General features: G+C 44.1%; 1 protein-coding gene across 1 annotated transcript in view; it reads left to right on the forward strand.

Moving 5' to 3' along the window:
- Window positions 1-15,780, forward strand: part of dock4b (dedicator of cytokinesis 4b) — a 166,917-nt gene that overhangs the window by 131,267 nt on the left and 19,870 nt on the right. Inside the window, exons 40-42 of the mRNA XM_056276678.1 lie at window positions 813-899; window positions 2,932-3,108; window positions 13,180-13,263. Of these exons, the coding sequence (XP_056132653.1) occupies window positions 813-899; window positions 2,932-3,108; window positions 13,180-13,263 (348 nt within the window). The remainder of the gene's footprint in view (window positions 1-812; window positions 900-2,931; window positions 3,109-13,179; window positions 13,264-15,780) is intronic.

Below are 15,780 nucleotides of genomic sequence, written 5' to 3' on the forward strand. Positions count from 1 at the left end.
TGGAGCGCCTGTTTGGAGGGGAGGGGGACTGGGGAGAATAGCGTGGTCTTCCCACGCGCTTCTTCCCCCTGATGAAACTCCTCACTGTCAGGTGAAAAGAAGTGGCTGGCGACTCCACGTGTGTCGGAGGAGGCATGTGGTAGTCTGCAGCTCTCCCCGGATCGGCAGAGGGGGTGGAGCAGCAACCGGGACGGCTCGGAGTGATTAGCCAGGTACAATTGGGGAGAAAAAGGGGGGGGATTTATTTAATTTTGTTGGTGTGTGGATCAAACATTCCACGAAGGTTTCAGTTTTAAGTGTGAATAAAATCTCTATTACTGAAACTGCGTGTAGTGAATCCCACTTTTTCCATGCTTTAAATGTCATCAGAGTACATTCTCTCGCTCTTGACCTTGTGGGATGTGGGCGTGTTGACAAGCATGAAGGTTGACAGGATAAGTGGCGGAACATGAATGATAATATAAGATACGGTACTTGATGTATGCACATACTTGAGCGTTGGCATCTCTGTGGAGCTATGCCCACATGGTATTTACCCAGCTGCCAGTAATTATGTGTGTGTGTGTGTGTGTGTGTGTGTGTGTGTGTGTGTGTGTGTGTGTGTGTGTGTGTGTGTGTGTGTGTGTGTGTGTGTGTGTGCGTGGCTCTGGGCACATAGGTGTTATTTCTGCATGTATCTTGCACACACACACATGCACTCTCTCTCTCTCTCTGTCTCTCTCTGTCTCTCTCTCTCTCTCTCTCTCTCTCTCTCTCTCTCTCTCTCATTACTGGAGGCTCTAACATCTGTGTGTGTATATTAATTAATGCAGAGCCTATGGGTGGAGAGGACCACGCTGACCCTGGTCCAGAGTTTACCGGGAATCTCCCGCTGGTTCGAGGTGGAAAAGAGAGAACTGGTGAGAGGGACTGACAGCATTACATCTAGCATCGCCACCATCGCCGAGACTTAACTACAGCACAGCCACCCAGCGCTCCAGCCAAAGTGCAACAGCCTTGTTCCGACTCCACCTTTGGATTACCGTGGCATTTTCAGACCACCGTTTGTCAATAGCGAGTATTGGGCTGAACCACTTCCTGTATTGAACAATGCTGTGTGCGCTTAGGATAGTATTGAGTTATCGGTTTCCCGCTCATTAGAGAGATCTTACATCCTGCTTTTTGTGCGAAAGAGAAAAAATGGGGTTTGTCATTGACATGCCAAGACTGGCCTTTTGCATCAGATGTTAGCCGGCCTGAAGGGGAGTTTTCCCACTACTGATGTCCTGTTTTAGCCTGGTACCAGCCACTGTTGGTATCCGGGCTTCCCTGCACTGCACTTATAAATCCTCTCACATGCTTTGAGGGTCGGATCTGTTCATTTAAATCTCTAAGGAGTGGGAGGATTTGAAATGCTGTTTTGTCCAGTGTTTGCAAAACAACGATACATCCCAACCGCTGTTGACGGAGGCCCATGTTCTCTGGTGCATCGCTGGTAAGCGTGGTGTGAAATTGTGGAGTGAGAACCCCCCGTGTTATTCTGTGATTGCAATGCGATGTGCCAGCGTTTTAAGTAGAGAACTGGCAAAAACTATATTAGCGGGATTAAGCTCTGTGTAAGTGAGCGAGCGCGAGAGAAATTAGTGACAGAAAATCAAAAATTGAAGCCAGAAAAGAAAACAACTTTTTTAATATATATATATATATATATATATATATATATATATAAATCCATCCAAATTTGCAAACGTGAACTTAACAGCGCATGAGTTCTAGGGTATCGCTGTGACCACATTTGAAGATTTCTCCTCAAAAATGAAATAACAGCCACTGAAAATAATATTGCTTTTTCTCACATTGATTGTCAGGCAATCCGAGCGTCCCCCGTGACAAATATCTTAGCTTTATTTATTTAGCTAATCTTCTTTTCTGCATTTGTTGTTTCTGTCTTGCTCCTCGTGCCATGTTTATCTCATACCCATTAAATTTCTCGAAATCTAATTAGGTTGTACTATTTATATCAGTAAATGTTATCGCGTTGTACGTTTTATGAATTCGACTGCATTGTCAGTTTTTGTGGATTCCAGGAAGACTCGCTGTCTCTGACACTAATAAATCATAGAGTTAAGCCCATTAGTTGATGCTATTAAAAGTTATGATATAACTTTTTAATCAGAAAATAACTGTTTTTGGGGCATGTCCATAGCCGAATGGTTACAGCGCCTGGCTACATGGTTGCAACGTCGCCGGTTCGAATCTAGCCGGCGACCTCTGTTGCAATTCGTACCATCGAGAGAGAGATAATGTCGACGATCTTGATTGTTTCCCTTTAAGGACGAAATCAATTGTTCAGAAATGTTGACTAATTTGGGGGCGTCCGGGTGGCGTGGCGGTCTATTCCGTTGCCTACCAACACGGCGATTGCTAGTTTGAATCCCCATCTTACCTCCAGCTTGGTCAGGTGTCCCTACAGACACAATTGGCCCTGTCCGCGGATGGGAAGCCGAATGTGGATATGTGTCCTGGTTGCTGCACTAGCGCCTTCTCTGGTCAGTTGGGGCGCCTGTTCAGGGGGGAGGGGAAACTGGGGGTAATAGTGTGATCCTCCCATGCGCTACGTCCCCCTGGCGAAAACTCCTCACTGTCAGGTGAAAAGAAGCGGCTGGCGACTCCACGTACCGAGAGGCATGTGGTAGTCTGCAGCCCTCCCCGGATCAGCAGAGGGGGTGGAGCAGCAAGAGTGCTTGCAAGAGTGGTATAATTGGCTAAGTACAATTGGGGAGAAAAAAGGTGGGGAAATCCAAAAGAAAAAAAAATCTTGATTGTTTCCCTTTAAGGATGAAATCGATTGTTCGACAATGTTGACTAATTCTCTGTCCTTTCCTGCAGTTGAATAAATAGGGCATGTCGAAAGTCACCCCTCCTTTCTTTGTCGACATCCCCTTTGCACAGGTGGAGGTGAGCCCGCTGGAGAACGCCATCGAGGTGATCGAGAACAAGAACCTGCAGCTGCGGACGCTGATCACCCAGTGTCAGAGCCGGCAGATGCAGAACGTCAACCCCCTCACCATGTGCCTCAACGGGGTCATCGACGCCGCCGTCAACGGAGGACTCGCACGCTACCAGGAGGTAGGGATGCACAGATAGGCAGATCAATGGACAGACAGAAGATGGTGTCCGAGGGTGTTAGGTGATCGAGCGGCACAGAATTGATGATAAGTGGTTTGACGAATGGAAGTGTGAAGGTCGGTTTTACTGGGTGGGATGTATGAACGGGTAGAAAGGGATGTGGGAAGGGTGGCGAGATAGATGGATACAAGCACGGATGAATGGACTTGCTCGAGGAAAGGTTTGAGCCGGGTAGATGGATGGAGGAATTGCATGTGTAAGGGAGCGGGAGGAGGACAGATTATGAAGAGGAAGGAGTGGAAGTGGGTGAATTAGATGAATGCGTAATGGATGACTAGGTGAAGGGACGGGGGGGGGAGTTGGGTTGATGGATGAATAGACGTGTGACAGCGCGTCACATTGAATGGGAGCAGATGGAAGAGAAAGAGGGGAGCAGACGGATGGATTAGATGTAAAGTTGAATGCACCGGGAGTGTTGAATTGGAAATACTACACTATGAAGTGGGAGCAGACAAGACTGAAGCACTTTTGAAGGGAATTATAATCAAGGTCACGCAGATTTACGAAAGTTCTTAGTGAGAATTAAATTAAGCTACTTTTTCAAAACTTGGAGAGCACACGTCAAGAAAAGACAGAACAAGGCATGACTCGAGAAAATGGCTCTTACCTTCAACTGTGTGGACTCAACGACTTGCTCTCAGCGTTGCATAGCAACCACACCCTACCGCTGGCTCGTGTGTGTGTAGGAGAGAGAAAAGAAAGAGCACGTGTACAGTTGTCAGTGTGTGTGATTATCTTTGAGTGTGTGTGTGTGTTTGCATGTACGTGTGTTCATACGTGTGCGCTTGTGTGTTTGAGAGTGTGCCTGTGTAGAAATAGCCTATTAAGGTTAGAGAGACACTTAATAGAGCCACAAAGTCGAAGGTCTGCAAAGTGCTCTCCACCCTTACCCCCCATGTTAGAAAAATGATACCATGAGGATTCACTTTCAAACCCCACAGCAGACCCCCAGGTCACTCTTATTTGTTTTATCACTATAATGCCATTGTCATTGTGCAAGAACCTGTCTTGATTGGGGTTTTCTGATACATCAATACATACATATACTATAGTACAAGACATAACAGAATATACCTGGTACTCTACGCATTTAGTATTCACATATGTGCTTTCAAAGGCTGCCTGGCATGCAGTAATGTTGTCGTTAGTTTCAATTTGGATTTTCATTTCATTCACAATAGACTTATACATTTATTTCTATTTCTATTACATTTTAAATGAACTGAGATGGGAATATTTGTTGAGCAAACAACTTTGCCATTGATAACGACACTTTTTTTCTTTCTTGGGAGAAAATGACGGCTTGCTCACCACACAGAAATACAGAAAGTCCGTTTGTCTGCCTAATGCCAATTGGCAGCTGTGGCAGTTTGCTCTGCTACTGATGAAGGAGCAACTGTCATTATCAATGTTCAGATTTATCGTTTTCGTTGGAGGGGAGTATCCTGCCTGGTTTATTTCCCTCCCTTCGGCGTTCTGGTTCCCACTGGCTGCTCTAAATCTCCACCCATTTCTTACTGTCACCAATCACATCTTAGCAACCGCTTCTCGCCACCATAACCCTGGTCAACTTGGAGTGTGTTGTGTGTCTGACCTGTACTTGTCAATGGGACACAGTAAATCCATCAAGACACTCGTTTTGCAGAGTAAATGATACAAATTATACCATTTGAGTTGTGCCTCTTTAATTGTCCTCACCCAATAGATGTACATGTAGACTCAGTAGTTTAGTGAGAAATAAGAATTTGAAAAACCCAATACATTTAGATAGTGATCACCATAAACTGAATAACAAATATATATATTTGCTACATATATATATATATATATATATATATATATTCTATAAACTATAAAAAGGAGGTCCTGGATTCGAGCCCTAGGGTAGTCCAACCTTGGGGGTCATCCCAGGTTGTCCTCTGTGTGGACTTTGCGTGTTCTCCCCATGTCTGCGTGGGTTTCCTCCAGGTGCTCTGGTTTCCTCCCACGGTCCAGAGACATGCAGGTCAGGTGAATCGGCCGTACTAAATTGTCCCTGGGGTGTGTGTGTGTGTGTGTGTGACCCTGACAGCAGGATAAGCGGTTTGGATAATGGATCGATGGATGGATAAAAAAAATGCTCATACCTAATACATTTCATAAGATGTGCCTTATTGTCAGTATCCCAATTGAGTGGTGTTGTTTTTTGGGGGTTTTCCAAAACCACAAACGAATGAGCAAAAATGTGTGCTTAGAGGGGACATTACTATAACAACTGCACTACATGGCCAAAAGTATGTGGACAACCGAACATCACCCACATGTGCTTGTTGAACATGTCAATCCAAAACCATGGGCATTAATATGGAGTTGGTCCCCCTTTGCTGCTATATCCGCCTCTACTCTTCTTGGAAGGCTTTCCACTAGATTTTGGAACATGGCAGCAGGGATCCGCTCCCATTCAGCCACAATAGCATTAGTGAAGTTGGGCACTGATTTTGGGGAGAAGGCCTGGCTCATAGTCGGTGGTCCGATTCATCCCAAAGGTGTTAGATGGGGTTGAGGTCAGGGCTCTGTGCAGGCCAGTCAAGTTTTTCCACACCAAACTCCGCAAACCACGTCTTTATGGACCTCGCTTTGTGCACGGGGGCATTGTCATGCTGAAAGAGGAAAGGGCCTTCCCCAAACTGTTGGCACAAAGTTGGAAGCATGCAGTTCTCTAGAATGTCATTGAATGCTGTAGCATTAAGATTTCCCTTCACTTGAACTAAGGGGCCTAGCCCAAACCATGAAAACAGACCCAGACCATTATTCATCCTCCACCAAACTTTACAGTTGGCACTGTGCATTCAGGCAGGTAGGGTTCTCCTGGCATCCACCAAACCCAAATTGGTCTGTCAGACTGCCAGATAGTGAAGAGTGATTCATCACTCTAGAGAACATGTTTCCACTGCTCCAACGGCCAAAGGCAGTGTGCTTTACACCACTCCAGCCAACACTTGACATTGAGCATGGTGCTCTTAGGCTTGTGTGTGGCTGCTTGGCCATGGAAACCCATTTCATGAAGCTCCTGACCAACAGTTCTTGTGCTGACATTGCTTCCAGAGGCAGTGTGGAACTTGGTAGTGAGTGTTAAACCGAGGACAGAGGATTTTTATGTGCTACGCTTCATCTCTCAGTGGTCCTGTTCTGTGAGCTTATGTGTCCTACTGCTTCACGGCTGAGCTGTTGTTGCTCCGAGACGTTTCCACTTCACAATAACAGACTTACAGTTGACCGGGGAAGATCTAGCAGGACAGACATTTGACCAACTGACTTGATGGAAAGGTGGCATCCTATGACTGTGTCATGTTGAAAGTCACCGAGCTCCTCAATATGATCATTGTTCTGCCAGTGTTTGCCTATAGAGACTGCATGGCTTTGTGCTTGATTTTATTTTATGAACCAGTTAGCCATGGATGTGGCTGAAATAGCAAACCCACTAATTAGAAGGGTTGTCCACATACTTTTGGCCATATATGGTGTATGTCTCACACGGCTTCTCAGCACTCAGTCAGTTGAGTTAGTTTGTAGAAAAGTATATAAAAATAAAAGAATAATACCCAAAATACAAAAATGCATCAAACTATTTTTTGATTAAAAAATGTGAAATACCACAGATGCAGATGTATCAAAATAAACAACAAAATACTGTTATCAAAATATATATTGTATTTTGAAATTACAAAATAATTTCCTGGGCATTAGAGTCAATATTGTCTGTAAATGAAAAGACATATATGAATAACTTACCATAAAAATCAATTATAACCCTGATTCTATGATACATATAATGAATTTAGCTCTGTGAAATTGAAGTTGGGTTTTCTTTCCATAATGAAAGCAGTGAAACCATATTTCATGTTGATATTGTTTTTTTTACTTCTTTCAGCTTGTTCCCTGTTTCTCAGGGGTCGCCACAGTGGATTTTTGCCCTCCATAGCTTTCTGTCTGATGCATCCCTCTCCCGCAGTCCAACCCTCCTCAAGTCCTCCTCTATCTGGTCTCGCCATCTTTTCCTCAGCCTTCCTTTTCCTTTTACCATGTATTTCCAGGGCCAATAGCTTCTATCCTATATAGTCTATGCCTCCGCTCGGTACATGGCCAAACAATCTTAATCTTGTCTCTTTCAACTTCTCATCCATTCCTCTGACCTTGAACATAGCTCTCACTTCTTCATTTCTCTTCCGGGTTTTTCTAGTCACTCCCAAGGACCAATGCAGCATGTTCATCTCTGCTACCTGTAATATAGATTCTAGCCTCTCTGTTGTTGTCACTGCTTCCATAACATAGAGCATGGTAAGCCTAACCATTGATTTGTATACCTTGCCCTTTATCCTCAATGGCATTCTTTTGTCACAAAGTACTTACTCCAGCTACCTTTCTCCATGAATTCCACCCAGATTGTGGCCTTTTCTTGACTTCCTTCTTACCACTGCCTTCTGTCTGTATTGTCGATCCTAAGTACTTGAATTCGTTAACTCCTGTGACGTCTCCTCCTAAGGTCAATCCTGGACTTTCTACTTGCTTATTTATACAAAGGTCATTGTTCTGCTGATCTTTAGTCCTCTAATCTTTAGCTCTTTCTCTCCAATCTTCAAGATCTCTCTCCAACCTTTCCTTGTCCTCGTTTGCTAGCACGATGTCATCAGCAAACATCATGCTCCATGGTGGCTCTTTCTTAAGATGTTCTGTGAGACTATCGGTATCACAAACAGGAAAGGGCTCAATGCCGATCCTTGATGCAGTCCTACCTTTACCTCAAACTCACTTGTTTCCACTGCACATCAAACTACGGTCTTACTGTCTCTGTACTTGTCCTGAATTATGCTGATGTAATTTTCTGCCACTCCCTTCGCTCTGAGGCAATACCACAACTCCTCTCTCGATACTCTGTCATATGCCTTCTCCAAATGAATAAATACGCAGTGCAATTCTTTGTCCTTAAATGTATTTTTCAGCTAAGGTCCTGAGTACAAATATGGCATCTGTGGTACTTCTTCCAGGCATGAGCCAAATTGTTCTTTCCCTATAGTCACTTCCTTCCTAAGTCTCACTTCAATCACTCTCTCCCATAACTTCATTGTATGTCCCATCAACTTTATCCCTCTAGTTGTTGCAACTTTGAGCATCACCTTTTTTCTTGTAAATTAGTACCAATATGCTCTTTCTCCATTCATCTGACATATTATTTTCTTTTTGTTTTTTTACAATTTCTTCAAAAATATCTACCAATTGCTGGTTGATTCATCTCTCTCCACTGGAAATAAATAAATTACTCTCCAATTTTGGAAAAAACAAGTCCTTGATTCCTCTCTCCATGGGAAATAAATAAATAACTGCGATTTTGGGGGGAAAATAAGTCCATTTAAGCAAAATGGGCTTGATTTACAACAAATTAAGCATTGTTAGATTTTTTTACCCCAAAAAAATGCTAATGACTCTCATAATCACCATTCTGTTGCGATTAGTTCACAAGCTGGCTCGCTAATATGGATGGTCTCTACTGCCTAGTTTATTTAATTTCCACTGAATTTTACAGATTGTAGGAAACAAATGTCAGTCTTCATATCCCACCTCATTATATTGCTCCTGTTTCCCTCATGCTCGAATCAGAATCATATTTATTGTCAAGTGGTTCAAGAACATGTAAGGAATTTGACTTGGTATGTTGGTGCAAGAGGGAAAAATTAACAGCAACAGTAAGGTCAAGGTTACAAGAATAATAAAATATAATAAATTATATATACAAGATAAAATGAAAATAAGGTGCAGTAGGGTGCAATAATGGGAAACACTAGGAATATGGCAAGTACTCTATTTACAAATAGTTAAATCATAATTTTAAGTTGGAATTCATTTGAAGAGTAAGAGTTATTTACAGGGTAGTGTGAGCTTATGCAAAGTGTCTATGTACAGAGAGCACAATAGGGCAGATAGATATATTTATTGCACTGTGTGCATTAGTTTGTGCATGTATGTAGGTGTATATCATGCCATGGTGTGGAGAGAGGGTCAAAGGGGGTGGGGGGATGGATAGGGGGCATTGTCAGTATCTGGGTATCTGGGGGCTTGTTAGCAAGGCCTACTGCTGTGGGGAAGAAGCTGTTCTTGTGGCGCAAGGTTCTGGTTTTTTTCTTAGCCTCTTGCGAGAGGGGAGTGATTTAAAGAGACCATGGCCTGGGTGGGAAGGGTCGGCCATGATCTTTCCTGCTTGCCTCGGTGTGCTGGAGGAGTACAGGTCATGGAGGGACGGCAGGTTGTAGCCAAACACCCTCTGCAGAGCGAATGATACGCTGCAATCTGCCCTTGTTCTTGGCAGCGGCAGCAGCAAATCAGATAGTGATGGAGGAGTTGAGGATAGAAATGATAGTTGTGTAAAAGTGCACCATCATTGGCTTTGGCAGGATGAACTTCTTCAGCTGCCGCATGAAGTACAAACTCTGCTGTGCCTTCTTGGTAAGGTAGCTGATGTTCATCTCCCAACTGAGGTCCTGGGATAGGAAGTGGAAGGATTCCACAGTGTCGACTGGGGAGCCACACAGGGTGATGGGGGTGGGTGTAGCTGGGTTCTTTCTGAAGTCCACAACCATCTCCACTGTGTCATTTAACAAATCACATTCAGATTTTTGTAAGATCATCTAATACAAATTCTGTAGAACAAAAGCATCAAACATACCTCAAATCCATGTATCTGCTCATCCATGAGTACAACTTTTTGAGACTTGACTAATTTTGGCAAGAATTTTCCCAGCTGTCTACACCCTTAATATCTGTATCTGTATCTGGTGCTGAGACTGAAATCTGTGCTTATGTAACCCACTGTATTTTAAGATTTGCAATATGCAATTGCAGTGGTACATCAATTCCAGATTATAAGGAGGCTGGCTGGTATTCTTTAGACAGTCTGTGATTCAAGGAATAACATGCAGACACAATGAGGCACTTTTGACCTTTTATATAATTATAAACTGGAACTTGCACACAAAATAATAACAATCCTAGACCCATAAACGGTCCACCAGGAAAAAAAAACAAACATTAATGGGTACCCAACAAGTCCTTGTTGAGTGCACTCAGCTCAATAAAAGGCGTTCTGTTCCTACCACTACTGCTAGGACCAAACATTCTTGAGCAGGGGCAATGACGATAACAGGCTGTTGTTGCTTCAGCGTGGATCCGTGCTCTCTCAGAATGGGGTGTACAAAAAAAAAAAACAGTCAGAATTCTCCTCTCATACAAAGAGATGAGTATGAGTGGTCTCTTCTTCCGGTGTTCACCTCCAATGCGAAATCCTCTTCTTCTATCAAGTATCGTCAAATCTTCCTCCCTATCTTCTATTTCTTTCATGACGTCCTTTTCTTAATTTCTTTGTCCACTTTTCAAGTTTTAATGTTCATTTTTTCTAATTATTTTTTTCTTTTGTCTAATCGCCCGGCTCCTCTCTGTTATACGTCCAGCAGTGAACAACAGACCTCCCATGCTTTGCGCTGATTCTGTCGCGCTGCGATGACGCTATTGTCCGTCGCATGCTCTTCTCTTTTAGGGAGCATCAACAAGACATGATCTCCAGCGAACCGTCTCAGTTAAGGGCCATCGGGAAATATACTGGGATCATGAAATGGCATCACAGCAAGAAGGTCCTGGGTTCGAGCCCTGGGGTAGTCCAACCTTGGATGTCATCCTGGGTTGTCCTCTGTGTGGAGTTTGCATGTTTGCCCGTGTCTGCATGGGCTTCCTCCCACAGTCCAAAGACATGTAGGTTAGGTGAAACGGCAGTACTAAAAAGAATTGTCCCTTGGTGTGTGTGTGTGTGTGTGTGTGTGTGTGTGTGTGTGTGTGTGTGCGCCCCCTGTGATGGTCTGACGGCCTGTACAGGGTGTCTCCCCACCTGCCGCGCAATGACTGCTGGGATAGGCTCCAGCATCCCTGTGACCCTGAGTAAGCTGAGTAAGGATAAGCGGTTTTGGTAATGGATGGATGAAATAGCATGGGCTACACTTGGCTTTGGTACCAGTCCAGGATATAACCCGGCTAGAGGGCAGACACGGAATAAGATTCCACTCAAAAACAGAAATAAACATTTCAACCCCAAATTAACCATAGCAAATTCATTAAACTTAACCTGCCGTACCAGAGCTATGTTAAGTGGTGATGTCATCATCTTCAAACCCAATCGACAGCTGATGGGGCGTTTCCCTTTTTGTTGAAGTGAATTATTGAACGACTTGATGAGTCACAGCAGTAGTCACCTGATACCAGCAATAAAAGGCTCTTCAGCATGCATGTGTCTTTTCCTCTATACCTCATAGGTTATTATTCTTTTAATCATTTAAGTAAGGTCATATACATACTAATGCATGCAGAGGGTCTCTTGATAAAGATAGCCATCAGAGAATGAGCTGTGCCTACTATTGTGTGTTTCTGGAGGCAGAGCTGTCTTTTATTGGATAGTCAAAGTCAGACCAGACTGATAGTGGAGGCCATAGTCAGAAGTCATCCTGTGATAGGGATCTCTCGCTCTCTGTCTGTCTGTCTCTCTCCTCTGTGTGTGTGTGTGTGTGTCATCTGGGTCTGGCTCTTTGGAGATAGACAGCTGTGTCCTTGGGAGAGGAACCATGCTGATCTCTTAGTGAACTCCCCCCCCCCCTTACCTTTCAATCACATTTTTTTTCTCCCTTTTTTCCATAGCAGATTTGAAGAGAGATTGTGAGTGTGGGCGCTCGTTGGTTTGTTACACCCTTCTTTGGTAGTCTGATGCAGATTGGAAAAGGACTCACTGTAATCCCGCAGACACATTTCAGGTGCTGATGGCGGGTAAACAGCAAGGGATTTGCAATTAATGCCAGGATGTGACAAAAACAGTTGCAGTGATTCAAAGCACACCAATGCATTTTTTATCCTATCCATTTTTCCTTTGAATCTTGTTCTTTTCGGAAGGAAATGGGGAAACCATAAAGGAAGGCTCTTACTAAGCAATAATTGAGTGTGATATTGAAATCATTTCCGTGGAGTTGCTGATCTGAACAGCGAGCAGTGACCTGAATCCACACATATAAAATATCTTAGGATCAGAGCAGCGCTCTGAGACTGAATTAGCTCCGAGGTCTAAGCAAAGTTGATGGGTGTGCGATCACGCAGGCGATCCTAGATCAGCAGGCTGTCTTATAACCAGCTTTAACTGTACCAGCTCTGAATTTTGTTAGTGATTCACAGAATGGTGCCGACACTACTGACTTGGTGATTGCCCAGACAATTTATATCCCCTCATTTGGGGGGGATCTAGTTTGCTATTTTCTCATGAATGGTTCTCTATGTGGAAAGAAAGTATGAATATGGGGGCATCCGGGTAGTGTAGCAGTCTATTCTGTTGTCTAGCAACACAGGGATCGCCAGTTCGAATCCCCGTGTTACCACCGGCTTGGTCAGGTGTACCTACACACACAATTGGCAGTGTCTGCGGATGGGAAGCCGGATGTGGGTGTCCTGAGTGCCTCCTCTGGTCGGTCGGGGCGCCTGTTCGGGGGGGAGGGGTAACTGGGGGGAATAGCGTGATCCTCTCACACACTACGTCCCCCTGGCGAAACTCCTCACTGTCAGGTGAAAAGAAGCGGCTGGCGACTCCACATGTATCAGAGGAGGCATGTGGTAGTCTACCGCCCTCCTGGGATTGGCAGAGGGGGTGGAGCAATGACCGGGACGGCTTGGAAGAGTGGGGTAATTGGCCGGATACAATTGGGGAGAAAAGGGGGGGTTAACCCCCCAAAAAAGAAAGTATAAATACGGACTCATCCTATCCCAATTCATAATTCATTCGAAAGTATGGAATTAGTATCCGTATTTTTTGAATGGCTGTTTCCATACATTGTGGTATTAGTATCCAATGAAATGGTATCCATACTAATATCCAGCCACCACAATGTATAGAAAACCTATTGTTTCAGCTGTTGGTGTGTACGTGACAGATGTTTTTCGGGTTTTGCCTCTCAACAGGCCTTCTTTGTCAAGGATTACATCATGAACCACCCCGAGGACGGAGAGAAGATTGGGCGACTGAGAGAGCTCATGTTTGAACAGGTCAGCGATGCATATGAACTCATGATCACTTCCATCTTCCAATTAACAGTCATCATCTCTACATTATTGGCGGCCTTTCTATTTCTTCATATAATTCACATTTTTAACACTTTTTGAAGAAATTATACAGTCAGTGTCACTTTTTTTTTATTTTGATTCAGAAAAATATCTCCTTGAATCAGAAAATGAAGCGATGCGATGGCATTACAGACATGGATGTCACGACGACTTGGCGGTTAGCACTGTTACCTCACAGTGAGAGGGTCCTGACCTCAGTCCCAGCCCAAATGTGTGGAGTTTGCATGTTCTCCCCGTGTTTGTGTTGGTTTCTTCTGGGTACTCCTGTTTCCTCCCAAAGACGGAGCATTCACAGTGAAGTGGACACTCCAAATTGTCCAGAAATTGCAAAGGATGCGTTGAATGATTGTGTGAACTGTTTGCTGGATGGACTGGTAGCCTATCTATATAGTGTCTTTCTGCCTACTGCGCTGTGAATGCTGGTTTCAAACTGCTCCCGATATGATTTTGATTAAGTTGGGTATGCACAATGGAAAGACGGTCGCATTATAAGCACCCTAGACTTCATATTTCAAAGTAGCTGCAATAAAGAATTTCCTATAGCAATGAGTGAGTTTCCTGCACCTCTCTCCTGGCTGTGTGGCCCACTTTTCTCATTCAAAGTGCTCCACTTCTCCGAGATATGAAGGGTCCCTTTTCCTAAATGCTGTTCTCAGATCTGTCCACATCATTGCTGGTCTGTCCAGAAGGCCTAGGCCAAGCATCAAGGCAAATCCCAATACTTGTCATCATGATCAGGGCACACAAAAAAAAAGAAGAAAAAAGCATTGGTTCTACTGTGGCAGAATGTCGGTGTGTTGTTATGGGCCTTGATCATCACATGTATATTGCATGTATTTCAGCTCTGTGAAAGTACCAAGCTACATCTCTTGAGCAAAGGCATGAAATGGATGGACCTTGTGCTCCACCAAAATGTAGCATACTTGCTATCTGTCTGGCCTGGGGTTTTTGTTTTTTCCAATCAGTCAGCCCATCCCTACACTCCAGGACGGTCTACCAAAGTATCTTACAATCCAAGCAATAAGCAGAGTTATTTGTAGGTCAGACTTAGGCGACAGGCATGGGCACAAGTCCATGAATACTGGGATGGCATCCAGCACTTTACCTGTGCCCTCGTCCATAGGGTTAGTGGTTGTGTAAGGAAGAGCATCCGATGTAAAATTTTGCCAAATCAGTATGCGGATTGACAAGACCGTACCAGATCGGTCGAGGCCCGGGTTAACAACGGCTGCCATTGGCACTGTGCCCTCACATGGTGTGGTGACCCCTGAAAAACAGAGAACAAGCCAAAAGAAGAAGATTTGTAGGTCAACCTACAGGCATCTTAGGGCACTAAATAGTGATCATATCATAGCCAAGATTGCATGCTGTGTCAGGTGTAAATAGTGTAAGCACGCAATGCTGCAGGTAGAGCACCAACAGTGACGCAAGTAATAGTTGTTGGCCATTTATATTAAACCTTAGCTATACAATGGCATAAATCATTCTAGCATTCATGCTTAGAGACCATCAAGGAATTAAGGTACATCTAGAAAAGAAAATTTTTACAGCTTTCTTGAAAGTAGTAAGTGAGTTTGTAGCGCCAGTGGAAGAGGGAAGTTCATTCCACCATTTTCAGGCCAAGTGGGAGAAAAGTGTGGACCTAGAGCTTGGCCTCACAGGGGTGGAGAAGAGTGTGAGCAGGAGTGTCTATATGTTTATATGGGTTTGCTGGTGAGTCAGTGCAGATCCTTGAACTGCCCAGAAAGCCAACAGCAAGGTTATGACCTTAATGTGGACATCAACTGTGAGTCAGTGGATACAAAGGGAAGTGAGACGTGTGCACATCTTCTCAGGTTGAAAGACAAACATACAGTATTGTTCTGGGTTTGTTTTTGTTTTTTGCACTTGTTGAAGTGCATTGCAATAGTCTACCCTGCTGTGGAGCATGCTCTGAAGTGTGTTTCACAGCACAAAGTGGTGGGAATGGGAGATGGCCTTAATGTGGTCAGACAATCCCAGTTATTGATCAGTTTTCATATGCTACTGTTTGATCCATTCTGTTCCTTTTGATGTGTGCTTTGTATTATTGTCCTGCGGAAACACCCACAGCCTTTGAGGAAGACCCAGATTTCTCACACTGGGTTTCAACATTGCGGCTTCCAAAAGCCTTGATTATCTCCCTGATTTTATGATGCCAGGCACACGTTCAAGGTGTCCATTGCCGAAGGCAGCAAAGCAACACCAAAACTTAACTAAACCTCCTCCAGATTCTGGGGGAGGCGTTTGTATCTTTGAAGATGCTTTCCTGTAAACACAAATGAAATGCTGTACCAAGAGGCTGTGGTTTTGGCCCCATCTGGCTATGGTTTCCTGGGTCTTACACTTCTTGATAACATGGCATGGTCTTAAAACAGGAGACATGAGACCTCTGGAGATTAATTTATAGAAAAAAGATTT

The sequence above is a fragment of the Lampris incognitus genome, chromosome 3 (genome assembly GCF_029633865.1).
Source record: "Lampris incognitus isolate fLamInc1 chromosome 3, fLamInc1.hap2, whole genome shotgun sequence".
NCBI lineage: Eukaryota > Metazoa > Chordata > Actinopteri > Lampriformes > Lampridae > Lampris > Lampris incognitus.